At 41.6% G+C, this 19,012-nt stretch overlaps 1 protein-coding gene across 1 annotated transcript; it reads left to right on the top strand.

Moving 5' to 3' along the window:
- The first annotated feature begins 14,500 nt into the window (after window positions 1–14,500).
- Window positions 14,501–17,434, top strand: CMA1 (chymase 1). Its single transcript, XM_001170224.7, has 5 exons — window positions 14,501–14,608; window positions 15,274–15,424; window positions 16,175–16,310; window positions 16,497–16,751; window positions 17,121–17,434. The coding sequence occupies exons 1-5, from the start codon at window positions 14,551–14,553 to the stop codon at window positions 17,262–17,264; spliced, it is 744 nt and encodes a 247-aa protein (XP_001170224.1). The 5' UTR covers window positions 14,501–14,550; the 3' UTR covers window positions 17,265–17,434.
- The last annotated feature ends 1,578 nt before the right edge of the window (window positions 17,435–19,012 follow it).

Raw genomic sequence — 19,012 nt, 5'->3', positions numbered from 1 at the left:
AAGCAGATCCCACATACATAATATTAAGTGAAAGAAGTTAGTTACAAAATAATACATACATATTATCCCATTTATATAATATTCAAAATAGACTAAACTAAATTATATTTTATAGAGGTACATACATAGATGGTAAAAATGTAACTATTTCACTTTTCCAAACTCAGGAGCCAAATAGATTCAAAAAAGTAAGGAATTATCACAGAAGTCAGTCAGGCTAAGAGTTACCTATAGTGGAGTTATAGAATTGTGATTGGGAAGGGCTTCTGGAAGCTGTCTATGTTTCTATTTCTTAACCTAGGTAATAGTAATACAAGCATCTGCTCTATAATCATTCTTTAAACTGATGGGTAAACTGTAAGTCCTTTCTGTATAGGTGATATATTTCACAATTTAAAAACAAAAAATAAGCCAGGCATAGTGATGAACACCTGTAGTTCTAGCTACTCAGGAGGCTGAGGGAGGAGGATTGCTTGACCCCAGGAGTTCAAGGTTGCAGTGAGTTGTGTGATGTGCCACTACACTCCAGCCTGAGTGACAGAGTAAGACCCTGTCCCAAAAAAAAAAAAAAAGACAAGAGGGAGGAGCAATCTAAATGACCATGGATGAGGGAATAAAGCAAATGTGGTATATACATATTATGAAATATTATTCAGCCTTAAAAAATGAGGAAATCCTGTCATACGCTAAAACATGGATGAAACTTGAGGGCATTGTGTTAGGTGATGTAAGCCAATCACACATAAGCAAAAAAATTCTTAAACTGCATAGTTCCACTTACATCAGGTATTTCAAGTAGGCAACACTCAAAGAATAACAGAAAGCAGAAGGGTGGCTGGGGAAGGGGGAAATGGGGAATTATTCAATGGGTATAGAGTTTCAATTGTGCAAGATAAGAGAGTTCCAGAGATCTGCTGCACAGCAGGGTGCATAGAGTTAACACTACTGTACTGTACATTTAAACACTGTTAAGATTGTAAATTTTATGGGTTTTTTTACCATTATTTTGTGGTTTTTTTACCACAATTTTTAAAAACTGACCTATAGGACAAACTCTACACTTTCATGGCACATAAGCCCTTCCTGATCCAGCTCTTCTCCGGCCTCATCTTCCACCATTCCTGCCCTCTTTCACTCAACTTTATGCTAGATACTTTATGTAGTTCCACAAACACCCATCCCTTCTCTTGCCCTCTTTGCATAGGTCACTACTTCTGCACAGAAAGCCCTGTCTCAATTTGTCCAGTGACAAAATCTAACCTATCCTTAAGATCTCAGCTCAAATGAAGCTGTCACTGCCTTTCCAGGACAGATTCGAGAGCTTCTCTTACCACCACACAGCACATTATACACCTCCCACTGAAGCACGTGGCTATTTGTGCTGTAGTTATGAGCTTGCAGACTGTGATCTCCTTTGTCTCACCAGGGTCTGGTATCTAGGAAGTACTCATCCATCTACTTTCTCACTGATAAAGTGAGTGAGTGAGTGGTATTTTTTTTATTACATAATGGTAAAGGGATCAATTCAACAAGAAGAGCTAACTATTCTAAATATATATGGACCCAATACAGGAGCACCCAGATTCATAAAGCAAGTCCTGAGTGACCTACAAAGAGACTTAGATGCCCACACAATAATAATGGGAGACTTTAACACCCCACTCTCAACATTAGACAGATCAACGAGACAGAAAGTTAACAAGGATATCCAGGAATTGAACTCAGCTCTGCACCAAGCAGACCTAAAGACATCTACAGAACTCTCCACCCCAAATCAACAGAATATACATTTTTTTCAGCACCACACCACACCTATTCCAAAATTGACCACATAGTTGGAAGTAAAGCTCTCCTCAGCAAATGTAAAAGAACAGAAATTATAACAAACTGTCTCTCAGACCACAGTGCAATCAAACTAGAACTCAGGATTAAGAAACTCACTCAAAACCGCTCAACTACATGGAAACTGAACAACCTGCTCCTGAATGACTACTGGGTACATAACGAAATGAAGGCAGAAATAAAGATGTTCTTTGAAACCTACGAGAACAAAGACAAAACATACCAGAATCTCTGGGACACATTCAAAGCAGTGTGTAGAGGGAAATTTATAGCACTAAAAGCCCACAAGAGAAAGCAGGAAAGATCTAAAATTGACACCCTAACATCACAATTAAAAGAACTAGAGAAGCAAGAGCAAACACATTCAAAAGCTAGCAGAAGGCAAGAAATAACTAAGATCAGAGCAGAACTGAAGGAAATAGAGACACAAAATACCCTTCAAAAAATTAATGAATCCAGGAGCTGGTTTATTGAAAGGATCAACAAAATTGATAGACCGCTAGCAAGACTAATAAAGAAGAAAAGACAGAAGAATCAAATAGATGCAATAAAAAATGATAAAGGGGATATCACCACCGATCCCACAGAAACACAAACTATCATCAGAGAATACTACAAACACCTCTACGCAAATAAACTAGAAAATCTAGAAGAAATGGATAAATTCCTCGACACATACACCCTCCCAAGACTAAACCAGGAAGAAGTTGAATCTCTGAATAGATCAATAACAGGCTCTGAAATTGTGGCAATAATCAATAGCTTACCAACCAAAAAGAGTCTAGGACCAGATGGATTCACAGCCAAATTCTACCAGAGGTACAAGGAGGAGGTGGTACCATTCCTTCTGAAACCATTCCAATCAATAAAAAAAGAGGGAATCCTCCCTAACTCATTTTATGAGGCCAGCATCATCCTGATACCAAAGCTGGGCAGAGACACAGCCAAAAAAGAGAATTTTAGACCAATATCCTTGATGAACATTGATGCAAAAATCCTCAATAAAATACTGGCAAACCAAATCCAGCAGCACATCCAAAAGCTTATCCACCATGATCAAGTGGGCTTCATCCCTGGGATGCAAGGCTGGTTCAATATATGCAAATCAATAAATGTAATCCAGCATATAAACAGAACCAAAGACAAAAACCACATGATTATTTCAATAGATGCAGAAAAGGCCTTTGACAAAATTCAACAACCTTCATGCTAAAAACTCTCAATAAATTAGGTATTGATGGAACGTATCTCAAAATAATAAGAGCTATCTATGACAAACCCACAGCAAATATCATACTGAATGGGCAAAAACAGGAAGCGTTCCCTTTGAAAACTGGCACAAGACAGGGATGCCCTCTCTCACCACTCCTATTCAACATAGTGTTGGAAGTTCTGGCCAGGGCAATTAGGCAGGAGAAGGAAATAAAGGGTATTCAATTAGGAAAAGAGGAAGTCAAATTGTCCCTGTTTGCAGATGACATGATTGTATATCCAGAAAACCCCATTGTCTCAGCCCAAAATCTCCTTAAGCAGATAAGCAACTTCAGCAAAGTCTCAGGATACAAAATCAATGTGAGTGGTATTTTATTAGAACCCCAGAACTTGTAAGGAATAGAGAATTTTGATAGCCAGGCTGACACAAATATTGTCATTGAAAGAACTCATAAGACAGCAGGAGAAAAAGAATAGAAGGTTGAGGCTGGGTGAGATAGTGCCAGTCATGCATCAGGTGGTTCTCAAGGAACCCAGGCCATACAGAAAAGGTTATAAAAATTAGGGGAAGCTGAGCAACTGCAAGAATACACAGAAATAGTGGCACGTGAGGTCCCACAACACAAAATGAGGATGCAACTAACTGCCCCAGCGTAACACAAAAAGGACGTTATCATTCTCACAAGGCTGGGAAACCCCAGGGCACAGAACCACTGCTCCTCACAGTAGGGGCTGGGAACAGAGTGGTGCCTCCCAGAATCCCTCCGATAAGGATTGAGGCAGGCGGAAGACTGTTCCAAGTGCTGAGAGGTCCTCTTTTTATTTATCTGGCCTTTTAGAGTCCTGGCATAACTTAAAAGAAGACAATTCTGGTTCACAAACTCTTGGAAGAGGTTAGTGATCTTGGGGACTAATAATGTCAATACTAATAACTAACTTTGAGTACTTACTATGCCTGACACTTTCCCCAAAAAATATCTAATCCTCACTATCATTAAGCCCATTTTACAGATGTGGAAGTGGGGAGCTCAGAGAGATAAAGAAACGCACCCAAAGTCACAAAGCTGATAAAGAGTGCTACCAGGATTCCAATGCAGTCTGATTCCAGAGCTCTTAACTACGTATTTAATACTTACTTCACCTCGTTCCCAAATGCATGGTGTGAATAAGGCTTTTGTAGGAAAAAGATGTACCCTTTCCTAAGTCTCAACAATGTAATCTTTGCTGTTAATCAGGGACATTTGTCCTGAGAAATTCACCGCTCCTTTCTCCTTATGACATTCCCCTTACAGGGACTGAAAAATCAGTCTTTCACAAGAGATCTTGATACTTAGAGCACTTCCCTATGGCAGCATCAATAGACTAGCCAAATGTTCAAAACTGTGTCAGTTGTGCTTAACTTCTAGGGGAAGGAGAAAGTTTTTCCTGGATGTATGTGTTAAGAGATAAGGAAATACAGGAATAAAGAGCAAATGAAAGGCAGAATCATTATCTGGGACAACATTGATTTCAGATCCTGGAGGGCTAAATCCAGGACTACTCAGAAGTCCTGAGTAGTCCCTCAATTAAGGGAGTACTCACTCTAACTGAAACCACATAAGGGGGGCGCATAAAAGAATCTTTGAGGCTTGGCCCTCTGACTCCTGCCACACTGCCTCAGGAGTTGGCTGCCTCCATTCCTGGCAACAACCACAAATCGAATGAGCTTCGTGTAGGCATGTGAAAAGGACAGTTTGTGACATTACAGACTTCTTCTAAATCCCACCAGATATGAGATCACCGTTGATAGATTTGATTCTAAGATACAGGGAACTTTCCATTGCTGGCCTTGCCAATGCTGAGAGCTGATAGAGGGACAGGCAGCATCACAAGGTTTAACGAGAGAACTATCCCAGATTTAAGGGTCTCTACCCAAACCCATGGGAAAGGGATGATTTAAGGACTGCTTAGAATGAACACTGAATAAACGGGGATACTGGTGAAAGGAGGTAAGACAGAGCAGGAAACAACATAAACCCAACTGTGCTCGGATCTGCAATGAACCTGCAATGGAAGCAAAAAAGCAAAATAAGGGTCGGGTGCAGTGGCTCACTCCTGTAATCCCACCACTTTGGGAAGCCGAGGTGGGCAGATCACTTGAGGTCAGGAGTTCAAGACCAGCCTGACCAACATGGCAAAACCCAGTCTCTACTAAAAGTTCAAAAAATTAGCCAGGCGTGGTGGTGCGCACCTATAGTCCCAGCTACTTGAGGCCTCGCCTGTGAGGCCTGAGACTATAAAAATCCTAGAAGAAAATCTAGAAAAAACTCTTTTGGACATTGGCCTAGATGAAGAATTTATGAATAAGACCTCAAAAGCAAATGCAACAAAAACAAAATTAGAAAAATGGGACTTAATTAAACTAAAGAGCTTCAGCACAACAAAACAATCAACCTACAGAATGAGAGAACCTACAGAATGAGACAGACCTACAGTACAGACAACATATAGAATGAGAGAAAATACTTGCAAACTATGCATTCAATAAAGGACTAATATATAAGAAACCCAAACAAAACAACAAGAAAGAAAAACAAATAACCTCATTTAAAAAGTGGGCAAAAACCATGCATGGTGGCTCACGCCTGTAATCCCAGTACTTTAGGAGGCTGAGGTGGATGGATCACTTGAGGTCAGGAGTTTGAGACAGCCTGGTCAACATGGTGAAACCCTGTTTCTACAAAAAAATACAAAAAATAGCTGGGAGTGATGGTGGGTGCCTGTAATCCCAGCCACTTGGGAGGCCAAGGCAGGAGAATCGCTTGAACCTGGGAGGCAGAGGCTGCAGTGAGCCAAGATAGCGCCACTGCACTCCAGCCTGGGCGAAAGAGTGAGACTTTGCCTCAAAAAAAAAAAAAAAAGAGCGAAGGACATTCACAGACATTTCTGAAAAGAAGACAAACAGCCAACAAGCATATGAAAAAATGCTCATTACTAATCATGAAAGAAATGCAAATCAAACCAAAATGAGTCACCATCTCACACTAGTCAGAAAGGCTATTAATAAAAAGTCAAAAAATAAATAACAAATAATGGCAAGGATGCAGAGAAAAGGGAATGCTTATTCACTGTTGGTGGGAGTGTAAATTTCTTACGAAAAACAGTATGGAGATTCTGAAAGAACAAAAAATAGAACTAGCATTCAACCCAGCAATCTCACTACTAGGTATCTACCCAAAGGAAAACATATCGTTATATCTCAAAGATTCCTGCACTTGTGTGGTTATCATAACACTATTCCCAATAGCAAAGTCATAGAATCAACCTAAGTGTCCATCAATGGAGGACTGGATAAAGAAAATATCTAATCACACACAAACACACACACACACACACACACACACACACATACACACACCATGGAATACTATGCAGCCATAAAAAAAGAATGAAATCATGTCCATTGCAGCAACATGGATGGGCCTGGAAGCCATTATCCTGAGTGAAGTAACTCAGAAACAGAAAATCAAATTCTGCATGTTCTCTTTTATGAGTGGGAGCTAAACAATGGGTACACATGGACATGGAGATGAAAATAATAGATACCAGGAACTCCAAAGCAGAGGGATTGAAAAATTACGTGTTGAGTACAATATTTCACTAGAAGCCCAAATCTCACCATTACACAATATATCCATGTAACAAACCTGCACATGTACCCACTGAATCTAAAATGAAATAAAAATAATGTTGAAAATCATAATAATATGGATTGTGCCTTATAAAATTGAGGGAAATGGTTTGTTGTTGGTTTTGCTCTGCTTCTACAGTCCAGGACAGCAGGATGATGTAAGGAAAGATCATGCAATTGGATATAAGTTTGATACCTAGTTATGTTTATAGCTTACAAAATTTTCTCAAGTGATTCAAATTATCTGAGACTCGGTTTCTTCATCTGTAAAATAAACACAATAATACTTCTCAGGGTTGATTTGAGGGTGAATGAGATAAAGCACACACCTGAACTCTACCATGTGTCATAGGTTAAAAGATGCACAATATTTCTCATTTTAACCTCTTCACAACAGAAATGAACCTGATAATTAATGACACATTATTGTTTAATTTAGAACAATTTTATTCTTCCTCAGTGGCACATAAAGTAATGAGAGTCCAGGGTAACTTCAAATAATGACAGCTGCAGGTATCAATTTATTCTCAAGCCAAGTGTGACTCTCAATGCACAAGTGGGTAACCCCAACACCTCCAGAGAACACAAATGTTCTCCTTTATACATTCCATTATTTTCTCCATTCATTGGACTAACTCTTCCTCCCACAACCCTTATTACTCATATTAGTGGAAGAGAAAAAGTATGAGTTTCAGAACCAGAGAAATTAAATTTTGGCTGTGCTGCCATGTGACATTCTGAACTTCCACTGAGTGCTTCATAATTGTGTATAATAATACTAACCCCAAAAGACTGTTAATAAAGATTAAATGAGAAGATACATGTAAAGTCCTAGCAGTGCCAAACACATTGTAAATTCACCCTTTATTTTTGGTGAAATAATCCAGACATAATAAGCCAAATATTATATAATTCCATTTATGTCCAGAATAGGCAAAATACATAGAGACAGAAAGTAGATTATTTGTTGCCAGGGGTTGTGGGGAGGTGGACAATGGAAGTGACTACTCATGAATACAGGTTTCTTTATGGGGTGATGAAAATGTCCTAGATTAAATAGTGTTGATGGTTGCACAACCTTGTAAGTTTGCTAAAAGGCACTGAATTGTATATTTTCAAAGGGTAATTTTATGGTATGTGAATTATGTTTCAATAAAAATATAGAAAGAAAGAAAAAATTTAAAAAAATAAATTCTCCCTTTTTCCTTTCTCCTCTCACCACCACATTCCTTTCTTCTGATTATTAGAATTGAAAGAAGGGCTGATACCTAGATCAGGGTCTGGCAAACTATGGTCTGCAGGCCAAATCAGCCTCCCACTTCCCTTTGTAAATGAAGTTTTACTGCAACATGTTCACATCCAGGGTTTACAAATTGTCTATGGTTGCTTTTGTGCTACACAGAAGAGTTGAATAGTTGCCACAGAGACCATTTGGCTCTCAAAGTTGAAAGTACTTCCTACCTGGTGATTGACAGAAAAGTTCCCTAATCCCTGCTTAGAATGGGTGCTACAGCACCTAAAACTCCCCCCTCCATGAGTGCTACTACCTACTTCTAGAGAGCTTCTCTGAGTGACATGTGTGCATCCCTCATCCTAGGACTCTTGGGAACTCACCACAACTTCTACACTCCCAGAGCAGAGAGTAGTCATGAGAATTTCTGATGAGGAAGATAACCATGCCAGCATGAAAGACAGAAAAGAGATCAGGTGGTTTCTGTGGCTTCAAGCCCTCCCCTTTCTTCTACTTCTAGGGCTATAAAAGCGGGGCCCAGTGAAGGGGTGACAGAACTAACCATGGTCAGTATGGGCAGTGTCACAGGGAAAATGCAGGCCCTGATCATTTTGCTGGTCTTCCTCTTGCCTCCTGAAGCCAGATCTGGTGAGTCTAGGGTGTAACTTCCTGTCCTGTAAGTCCTCAGCCCCTATTCCAAAATCATTAACCTGGGTCAGAGAAGAGCCTAAAATAATGCTGCAGGATATCTTTGCATATGTTCCAAAGGGAGAGCTCTACCTAGAAGAGTCATATACTTTCTGCAGTTGATGACAGTGTCCCAGGGACAAGAAGACTAGGGTGGAGAAAGAATCAGAAACTGGCTTTGGAAGTTTCCCTTAACCTGCTTTGCTCAAAATGCCCCCAATTCTTATCCATGGCCCTTCTCTCATATTGAAGAGGGCAGGATAAGGGCATGATGAAATGTCTAAAGGAAATGACAAATCAAGCTGGTTAATGATTCCATGAATGTTTAATTTATAATTATTGATTTGAAGAAAAATTTTTTTTCACTCTTATGTATGTATGTTATGATTCTCAATTTTAAAAAAATTAACATGGACCATAACCAGAGAGAAGCCATTTTTTTCTGTAGCCAGGTCATACAGAAGACCTGTGCTCCTGACCAGACTTTAGGGATGCACTTAGGTGATGGGGTATGCCCAAAAAGTCCCCTTAAAAACACACATTGAAGGCCTGTTTGTGTGGCTGCCATTTCTACTGCCCACTGACCCATTCCCTGAGCACCCAGTGCCCCTTCCTTACTTCAGTCATTAACTGATAGTGAAATATTGATTTCTCCACCTTTGGTAATATTAAAGATCACTAAAGGGAATGTTTGAAATTCTGAAAAAGAACTTCAAGTTTCAGGGGGGAAAAAGGTTGGGGGAGAGGAGTTTCCTAACAGGGATCCCAGTTAGTACATAATCAATATGCAATTTATTAATACATCTCTCCATGTCCACTCCCCCTGTATCTTGCCATTCTTGACCTGCATTTCCATCCTCCTTACCTTCCCTAGAGGCCAACTCATTTTCTTTGAACAACCTGGCATTTCCCAGAAAAAAAAGTGAAGGGCTGGGAACTGTCCGTTGTCCTGATTTGCTCCCTCTGCCCTTCCTTCCAAATGTGGTTGGAAAGAAGCACTGTTGAAAAATCCCTAAACGACCCCTGCAGGGTTGGCTCTACCCTGTAGCCATGGACACATGCTGTTGATACCACCTGCCTCATGAGTCTCACATAATTTGCCCTTTCACACTATCTACCCCATCAGCCTTACCAAAGCCATACCTGCATCCTGGGCAGCATCTGCCCTTCAAGAAACTAAGGAATCTCCTTGCAACCAAGAATGACTAGACCAATGAGACACCCTTTAAGGCCCCAGCACAATATAGAAATCCCACAATATAGTAATCCCAGTAAGGAGCTATCAAGCCATTGCAGGACCATCTAGAATACAACTAGAGTATAGTTCCTTTCAATCCAGGAACTATAATCTAACAGCTTGGCTCACAGGAACCAGAAGTGAAGACGATGAGGATCAGGGCTGAGCCTGTGAGCACCAGCTCCACCACTGACACCAGCCACAGATTAAACAAGCATCATGTGGACCCCTGGGATGGAAAGAATAGTTGTTGCCTTATCAACCTCCCCCACAGCCCACCCAGAAAAGATAAAATCATTATGGCTACAGTGTTACAGAAGATGATGGCCCAAGGAGTAGGCCTGCCTGAGTGAAGCTGAGAGTGATAATGGGAGCAGTGGCATCTCAGAGACTACAGCAGAAACCATCCACATAAAGAGCTTTGCCCAAACTTATGATAAAGGGCACCCTCAGAGACTCTCCCTACTTTAATATTAGCCCATTCCAGAAACAGTGAGTGGAAAGAGAAATCTTAGGAAGAACCCCTTAAAAAAGCAAAATGTTTTTAGGTTTGTGCTGAAGAGCCTGGAAAAGAAATAAGGACACACACGCTGAGAAATATTCCTCCTGCCCCAACACTGGGAATAATCTCCGAGGATGTCTCCATATCTCATTCTCCTGGATACACTGTCCACTCAGAAATATTGTGCAGAGTGCAGCAATTCAAAAGTGAGCTATTGTGTTAGGAGTGAAGGCAAGAGTATAGTAAAATAAATCAATTTGAAAGTAATTCTCTTAAATTGCTTCATAGATGTTTAATGTAAGCTAGCAGCTGTTAAACGTAAACCTTAAATTCAGAAAAACTTGGTCATTCAGAAACTATAGAAACAGGCAGGACTTATTGCGAGGGCAAACACAGAGTGAGCTCCAGCCTGCTTCAGGAAAATCTGCCAGTGCCATGAAGGATGTACTCTGTCTGCTCCACTGCACTACTGCTCAGTATGAGCCCATGCCATCAGCTGTCCCTGACCCACAGGAGTTCTTTAGAAGAGACTGCAACAAAAGTTTCTAGGTGTTTTATACCTGCCAACTCGAGGGTTAAAACAAGTTGCATAGAAATGTTCAATCAAGAAAGACACAGTCATTACTCAAAGAATAATAAACAGCCTGGCCGCACATGAATGAATAGAAAAAAGATGTTACATGCAAAGCATGAAATAACCAAATTCCATAACGGATGTTAATCTGTAATGTGTTTAGGAGAATTTAGAGGAAGTATAAGATTTATTCTTTCATAAAAAAAATTATAGCCAATGAGGATATATCTATCAATTATCCATCAAGTGGTGATATGGCAGCACAAGGTAAAACACAAAGGAATAAAACCAACGTTTATTAAGAACCAATCACGTGGCATTTCACATTGAGCATCATATTTAATTCTCAAAAAAATCCTTGTACTGTATCATTCTTCATATTTTATGGATGCAGTAACTAAGGCTGAGAACTTTAAAATTTTTCCTAAGTTCAGACACATAGCTAAGTGGCAGAACCAAGATTCAAACTCACCCCATCTAACTGCAGAGCAAACTGCATGCCTTAAATGTCAAAGTGAATAATAGCACAGTTAATACAATGTTCGGAAACTCAGAGAAGGAATGATCCCTCTGCATTATAGTTACTAAGGAATCATTGCCATTATTTAAATGCCAGTGCTTCTACATCAGGCCCAAATTTTCTGTCCTACTAACTGTGAATCAAGACTTGATTCAACCTCTACTTGAGTATCTGCCGCAATGAGAAATCACTTACTTCCACTAACCACACATTTATTTTATAACAACAGATTGTTAGTAAGTCCTTTCTTATACATACTCAACAGCTGCTTCCCAAGATGCTGTAGGATTATGTCTAGAGTCAAACTAGCCAGAAGCAATGTCCAAAATACACCATAACACTGTGCAGCAAAGGTCCTACTACCCCTTGATTGGCCCAAACATTCTAGGCAGCACTGGATATCTGAATCATCAATTATTTCCACAAACCCTGACCCCTCTGCCAGTCACCCTCACTAGAAGAATTAATTCCACATGATAATAGCTCCCTCATGTTACTCCCTTCTAAGTCAAACTGTACACCCCTTTATCTGATTAACAGAGTCTAAGTCACATGACCTAAATGCAAGAGAAACTGGGAACGGAAGTTTGTGGATTCTACCTACATTAGTAAGGCAAAGTTATCATTGGGAATTCCTCTAATACAGGAAGGGTGTTCCAGAGACATTAAGGAGCCATATAAATGGAAAATGTCCACTACAATCCATCACTTGGTTGCCCAACATCAACATTCATTCTTTTGCCACACTTAAAGTTTCCAAGAACAAAAATTATCCCACTGAACATAATCTTTACTGTCTTTTATATAAAGGAAAATTAGGCTTGACTCAGCAGAACTGAAATAACCCAGTCTCAACAGTTACTGCTTTTAACTTCAAGTACTGTGTCTCTAGGTGATACCTGCTCCAACAACAGTTTGGTCACATTTTCAATTTGATATTCTCTAGTGTCCCAACTTGATAACTGTACCCTAAACCATAAAGTTCACTACCAACATGCTATATATAAAATAACCAAAGGGGGAAGAAGAAAGAGAAAAAGGAAATCTCTTAAAATACACAGGTACATATGACAAAGCAAAGAAGGAAATGTGAGCAGATAGTGCAGTCCTCGTTTCTGAAATTGGTCCCCTGACTGGGGCTATACCTATTGCATTTCCTCACCCTCAGCCAGGCAGGTGGAACAAAACTTAAGTCTTGGTGGATCTGAATCTTGATGCTGTGGAGCTGTCTTACTAGCCCCAGACTACCTGCCTCTCAATTTCTAATTATATCAGTGAAAGCAAACAGCTTTGATTTGTTTAAGCCTCTGATTTTTTGGTCTAACTTATGTAAGACCACAGGACAAGAGTTCTCCAGGTCCGGATTCTCTTCTGTTCTGTTAATGGTGAAATGCCCAGAGAAGAGTTGCCAACTTTAGCAAATAAAAAATACAGGATTCCAGTTAAATTCAAATTTTAGATAAACAACAATTTTTTAGTATTAGTATGTCCCATTCAATATTTGGACATACTTAACTAAAAAATGATTTGTTGTTCATCTGAAATAAAAATTTAACTGGGCATTCTGAATATTGTCTGGCAACCCCCGAGAGAGTGAAGAAAGTGGTACAAGGACACTTAAGAAGACCAGATTTGAAAAGACATTAGGAATGTGTTTAAATGTCTTATTCTAGAGAGAGTTAGAGCTGTAGGTAGAACTTGGGAAATTAAGTTAAAAGCATAGAGGACCTGGCCAATATATACTAAGGAGTGGATCACTCTGGTCACAAGCCCAACCTGAGACCAAGGACATAGTGAGATGATTTGGGAAAGGCACTTATACACTACACATCCCCGTCTTTGAACTAAATGCCTTATAAATCTCCAAGAGAAATGACAGTCCACCATGTGGACTGCTTTCTTTAAGTCTAGGGAAAATAAAAGCTATGTGCTTGAAACCCACTTCTGATATTATAAGGTGTGTGATCTTGGTCATGTTAATGTGTCTGAGTCTCAATTCTACAATTGTAAAGTGACAGTAATAGTGTGTCCCCAGGTTGTTGTGGAAAGCTTGATTCTTAATGCAACAGTAGGAAACCCCAACCTCTCTGGAGCAAACACCCTTCTACATCTTTACTTTCCCTGCACATTGGCAGGACTCTATTCCTCTATTTCTCTCTAGTGCTAGAGCAGAAAGGGACCTTGATTTGGAATCAGGAAAATCTATTTCTGAACCATAAGCTATGATAGCTGATTTAAAAAATTGACTATCATGACAAGATAATGATCATAATGGTAATACATATTGATAGGGTTGCCGTGAAAGTAATAATATATCTAAGAGTTGTGACAATATATGATATGCCTAGACTCTCAGAAAATGCTAATTCCAATCCCAATTGCTCTTTGCATAAAATTCTGTCCTAGGGTCTGTTCTTTTCCCACATCTACCCTCCTTGGATCTCTCTTCTGTCAAAAACATGTGGTTCAGAGGAGGAGAGAGATCCAGGTCAACGTTTTTCAAATTATAAGGAATTATCCTTTAAGTGGGGTTGTTGCTCAAGTTTTGACATGTAGTGGAATGGAGTGGAGTGGAGTGGAATGGAAACTAACAGAGAACATTGCACATGGTTAAGATAAAGATTGTTTCCTGAAACCTTTAATTTGTGCTTACATACTCACACATACATATGTGCATGCATTGGGACTCTGCAATATGCATTTCTGACTATGGACCATAGCCATAAAAGTCTTTGCACTGAACGTTCAGTGGGCCTTTCACAAGCTGCCCTAATTGGGAAAGAAAAACATGGTCCCTCCATTTCCTGCCCCCAACTCCAGAAAAGTCACCATAGTTGAGGGTACATCTGAGAAGCCAGCACTTGGGAGTTCAGGGCTCAAGTTCCTCTCTAGAAAAACACTGGGTGATTCTGGGGGACCTTCTGATCAGAAACAGCCAATTCAGAGTGAGATAAGAAAACGTGACCATGCAGTTCCTGTGGTTACCAGCCCTGCCCCTCTCTTGCCTGCTGGGAGTTATAAAACTCAAGACTGGAAAGGAAAACCAGCATTTGCTCAGGCAGCATTTCTGGGAAGATGCTGCTTCTTCCTCTCCCCCTGCTGCTCTTTCTCTTGTGCTCCAGAGCTGAAGCTGGTGAGTATCGGGGTTCTTCCCTCTGAAATCTGCAGTACCAGCTCTTGAAACAAAGATGTTTAGTCTGAAAATAGCTGACTCTTAAACAGGGTTCCAAGATCTCTCTTCAAGAGTCCCAGAGGGAAATTTCCACTTGGGATGCGTGCCACCCCACCCCCACCCACTGCCATTCTCTACAGCCTAGGACAGCTCCCAGGAACAAGGAATTTCACCTCAATTGTAGAAAAGCCCAGAGCAAGTGGAAGGAAAAGGGGTATCCCCAGGAAAACAGACATGTCCTCTTAATCTTCTGAGCATCAGGGCTACCCATTACCTTGTGACTTGCTCACTCTGTGACCATGCTCAAGAGCTATGGAGAAATCTAAAACAGGAATCTGGACAGTGGGTCCTACTCAGATACAGAGGAGGGTGGGCCAGGGCAAGGTGGGAGTGGGAGAAGTCTGAGATGAAAACATCAGAATGGAGCAGAGGCAAGAATGAGATTTCACCTGGGAGGTTATGGGTGGGGAAAGACACGAAATACAGGAGACAGGAGAGGGAAGATGGGCGGAACACAGGGTGAGAATGAGATTCCAGGGAAGCCTAGCTCGGCTTTAACCCAATTTGTCCATTCATTGGAGAGAGTATCTATGGCTGTGTTCAAACCCTGGGGTGCTCTGTTCCAGGGGAGATCATCGGGGGCACAGAATGCAAGCCACATTCCCGCCCCTACATGGCCTACCTGGAAATTGTAACTTCCAACGGTCCCTCAAAATTTTGCGGTGGTTTCCTGATAAGACGGAACTTTGTGCTGACGGCTGCTCATTGTGCAGGAAGGTGAGACAGCAGGGGCTATTTATCTCCAAATGGGAGATGAACAACCAGAGTAGCAACCAGGGATACACCTGCACTGGGGGCTGAAGAGGGGGTCCTGGGTCTTGTCAACTTTCAGGAGAGGGAAGACTTGGGCTGAAAGACTTTAGTCTGTGTTTGAATAGTTCCTTGAGCCTCAGTCACTGTGAGCTAAGCTCCCCTTCGGAGGAAAAGGAGGTCCTGTCCAAGGTCCCTCTTGTTGCAGTAGCACCCCTCACCCCTACCCAACTCAAGACACGTGGCTCACTTTTCAGGGCCCCACCCAGTCTCAGGGCCACTTCCTCTATGGCCTTTTCAAGAACACTGGCCTCTAGTTCTCAGGGTCCTGAACCCATCATTTTATGGGAGGCAGAGAACAGGGTCTACATGAGACCCCCACTTTCCCGTTTAACTGATATCTCCTGCTTCAGGGGCTGGCCTCATGCAGGGTTCCCTGAATTAGGAAGTGTGAACCCTGTCCCCTGAGTCCTCCCTGGCCTGTTCAGTCCCCAGCAATTCCAGGGGTCCTAGAAATTGTGTCTGTTTCCTGAGAAAGCTCTTTCACGAGTAAAGCCTGAGCCCTCAAATGCCACAAGTGGCCCATGAAAAGGGAGATGGGTAGAGTCCGGCGACCCAGTGACAGAATTTAGTCCTCTTTTCTCAGAATGAGCTCACCTCAGAAGAAACCCCAAGCCATCACTGTCGCTCCTTTTCCTTCCTTCTTCCTCACAACAGGTCTATAACAGTCACCCTTGGAGCCCATAACATAGCAGAGGAAGAAGACACATGGCAGAAGCTTGAGGTTATAAAGCAATTCCGTCATCCAAAATATAACACTTCTACTCTTCACCACGATATCATGTTACTAAAGGTGACAACACCTCTCTTCTCCTTTTCCACTTCCCATTCTCCTAAGCTTCTCCTTCAGGTCCTCATTGCCCTGAATTTTTCTTAGGACTTGGCTATAACATGAAGCTACTCACCCTGTCCCTCCCTGATCACCTCCAACTGTCCAGAGCCCATTTCGAGGACTGACAGTCCTTCATTCCCTTCACAGTTGAAGGAGAAAGCCAGCCTGACCCTGGCCGTGGGGACACTCCCCTTCTCATCCCAATTCAACTTTGTCCTACCTGGGAGAATGTGCCGGGTGGCTGGCTGGGGAAGAACAGGTGTGTTGAAGCCGGGCTCAGACACTCTGCAAGAGGTGAAGCTGAGACTCATGGATCCCCAGGCCTGCAGCCACTTCAGAGACTTTGACCACAATCTTCAGCTGTGTGTGGGCAATCCCAGGAAGACAAAATCTGCATTTAAGGTGATCCTCCAACTAGGTTTCCTCTCCAAAACTCACTGTTCAGGGACCAGAATGCTCTTAGAAGGAGATGGGGTCAGTAGGTTGTCAGCCAGTGACAGGGTGGGCATCACAGGAATTGCCTGTCCTCCCGTGGCCCAAGACAGCTTCTGACCATCCACTCCAGTCTACTGCACTGGCGGCATGGGGTGATGTGGAGAATGTGGATGATGGTCCCAAGAAAGGAAGAAGGGGCATCAGAACTAGATGTATAAGTGAGGAGCTCCACCTTCTGGGTCTGACTTTAGGTCTCACTGTGACTCCAAGCTGGCTGGCAGACAGGAGTGGAGGACTTCCCGGGCTCACCTTCTTCTCTCTCTCCTCCCCCTACAGGGAGACTCTGGGGGCCCTCTTGTGTGTGCTGGGGTGGCCCAGGGCATCGTATCCTATGGACGGTCGGATGCAAAGCCCCCTGCTGTCTTCACCCGAATCTCCCATTACCGGCCCTGGATCAACCAGATCCTGCAGGCAAATTAATCCTGGATCCTGAGCCAGCCTTAAAGGGAAGCTGGAACTGGACCTGAGGAGCAAAGTGTGTGCCACTCATTCTGGTCTACCCTTGGTCCCTCAGCCACAACCCTAAGCCTCCAGAAGTATCCTACAGGTCACAGAACTCTCAATAAACCTCAGTGAAGACACAGCTTCTAGTCGTGAGTGTGTGTCCCCTCTCTGCTGCTCTCTTCTCCCTGCACATAGCGACCTGATTCCCAGCCCAAGCACCCAAGGATTTGGAAGGGGTGTGTGTGTGTGTGTCTGTGTGTGTATGAAGGGGTGGGGAGAGAGAGAGAGAAATAGAGAGGAACTAATGAAGAAAAAAAAATGAGGAAAAAGAAGAGATTTTTCCCATATTTCCAGCTTAAGAAAAGACACCAAATCCTTCTTTGCCTTAATCATCAACCCTATACCAATTCTGATTTATCTTTAGTAATATTCAGAAGCACTAAGAACATTTTGAATTATAAACAAGATATAAGATGTTTACAGCATCCCTGGCCTCTTCCTACTAGATGCCAGTAGCAACACCCCCTTCTCCACCACAAAGTTGTGACAACCAAAATGTCTCCACGCATTGCTAAATGTCCCCCGGTGAGGGAGGGAGGAGGAAAGAAAGATCACTGTCTTTCGTTGAAGACCACTGGCTCTCTTTCGTTGAAGACCATGGTTTAGATACATGATATAAAGAAGGCAGTTGATGCCACACAGGGCCCTCCTCATAGTCCACATCGATAAGAAAAGATCTTCCCTCTGTGAAGCTTTCATCTGATATGCAGAGAAGATTGCCTCCCACTCACTCACTGTTACCAAACAGATACTGAGAGCAGATTAGAGGAGAGACAGCACTACAAGGTCTGCATGAGCAACACCCATCCACAAATGGCTTCACCCAAACCAGCAGGAAGACCAAAACCTAGAGCTTGCTCAACACAAACCCTTGTCATGGGAGACTGACTGGAGGAGAGAAAACAGGGCAGGACAGGGACAGGACAGCCAGAGCCTGAGGCTGGCAACACCCATCATTTCTGAGGGTGTGCTGAACACCTTTGGCCAAGTGAACTATTGCTGGGAATTTGTCTTTAAGAAAGAATCAAAGACACACACAAAGATTCATGCATAAAAATTTTAATCTCAGCATTTTTATTTATTTTTTTTACTTTTTATAATTTATTCCTATATATTTCATCTTCCAAATAATTTCTGCTTTGCATTTAATATATCAAAGGTATTAAAAAAGTGATTTATTATACACACACATACATGCACATATATACATATGAAATTTCTATCATAGTCTTAGATATCAGAAAAATTTTTTAATGCGCTGTATGACTTGATTTTTTTTTTTTCAGAAACATGAAACCTACCAAAGTGAGAATTTTTGACTTCATTTCAGCTCTGGTTTATAGTTTCAAGTCTTCTACCAGCTATATGACTTAAAGATACTACTTGATATGTTCAGTTACTTCATCTGAAAAATTGACATGCCATTTTAACCTGAAATACAGGAGCTCAATATTTTTCTACAAAAAGGACAATTGCTGTCTATAAATTCAACATTCTTTCCTTGGTTATCTTTTTTTATTATACTTTAAGTATTAGGGTACATGTGCACAACGTGCAGGTTTGTTACATATGTATACATATGCCATGTTGGTGTGCTGCACCCATTAACTCTTCATTTAACATGAGGTATATCTCCTAATGCTATCCCTCCCCCCTCCCCCCAC

This window comes from Pan troglodytes, chromosome 15, assembly GCF_028858775.2.
Source record: "Pan troglodytes isolate AG18354 chromosome 15, NHGRI_mPanTro3-v2.0_pri, whole genome shotgun sequence".
Lineage (NCBI taxonomy): Eukaryota > Metazoa > Chordata > Mammalia > Primates > Hominidae > Pan > Pan troglodytes.
The sequence above is the reverse complement of the archived record's forward strand: the minus strand, read 5'-3'. Positions and strand labels throughout refer to the sequence as shown.

Excerpts from the sequence above, each read along its gene's own strand:
- CMA1 (XM_001170224.7), top strand. The coding sequence starts at position 14,551 with ATGCTGCTTCTTCCTCTCCCCCTGCTGCTCTTTCTCTTGTGCTCCAGA. Across the intron at positions 14,609-15,273 it reads GTGCTCCAGAGCTGAAGCTG|GGGAGATCATCGGGGGCACA; the intron begins GTGAGTATCGGG and ends GCTCTGTTCCAG. Across the intron at positions 16,311-16,496 it reads ACGATATCATGTTACTAAAG|TTGAAGGAGAAAGCCAGCCT; the intron begins GTGACAACACCT and ends TTCCCTTCACAG.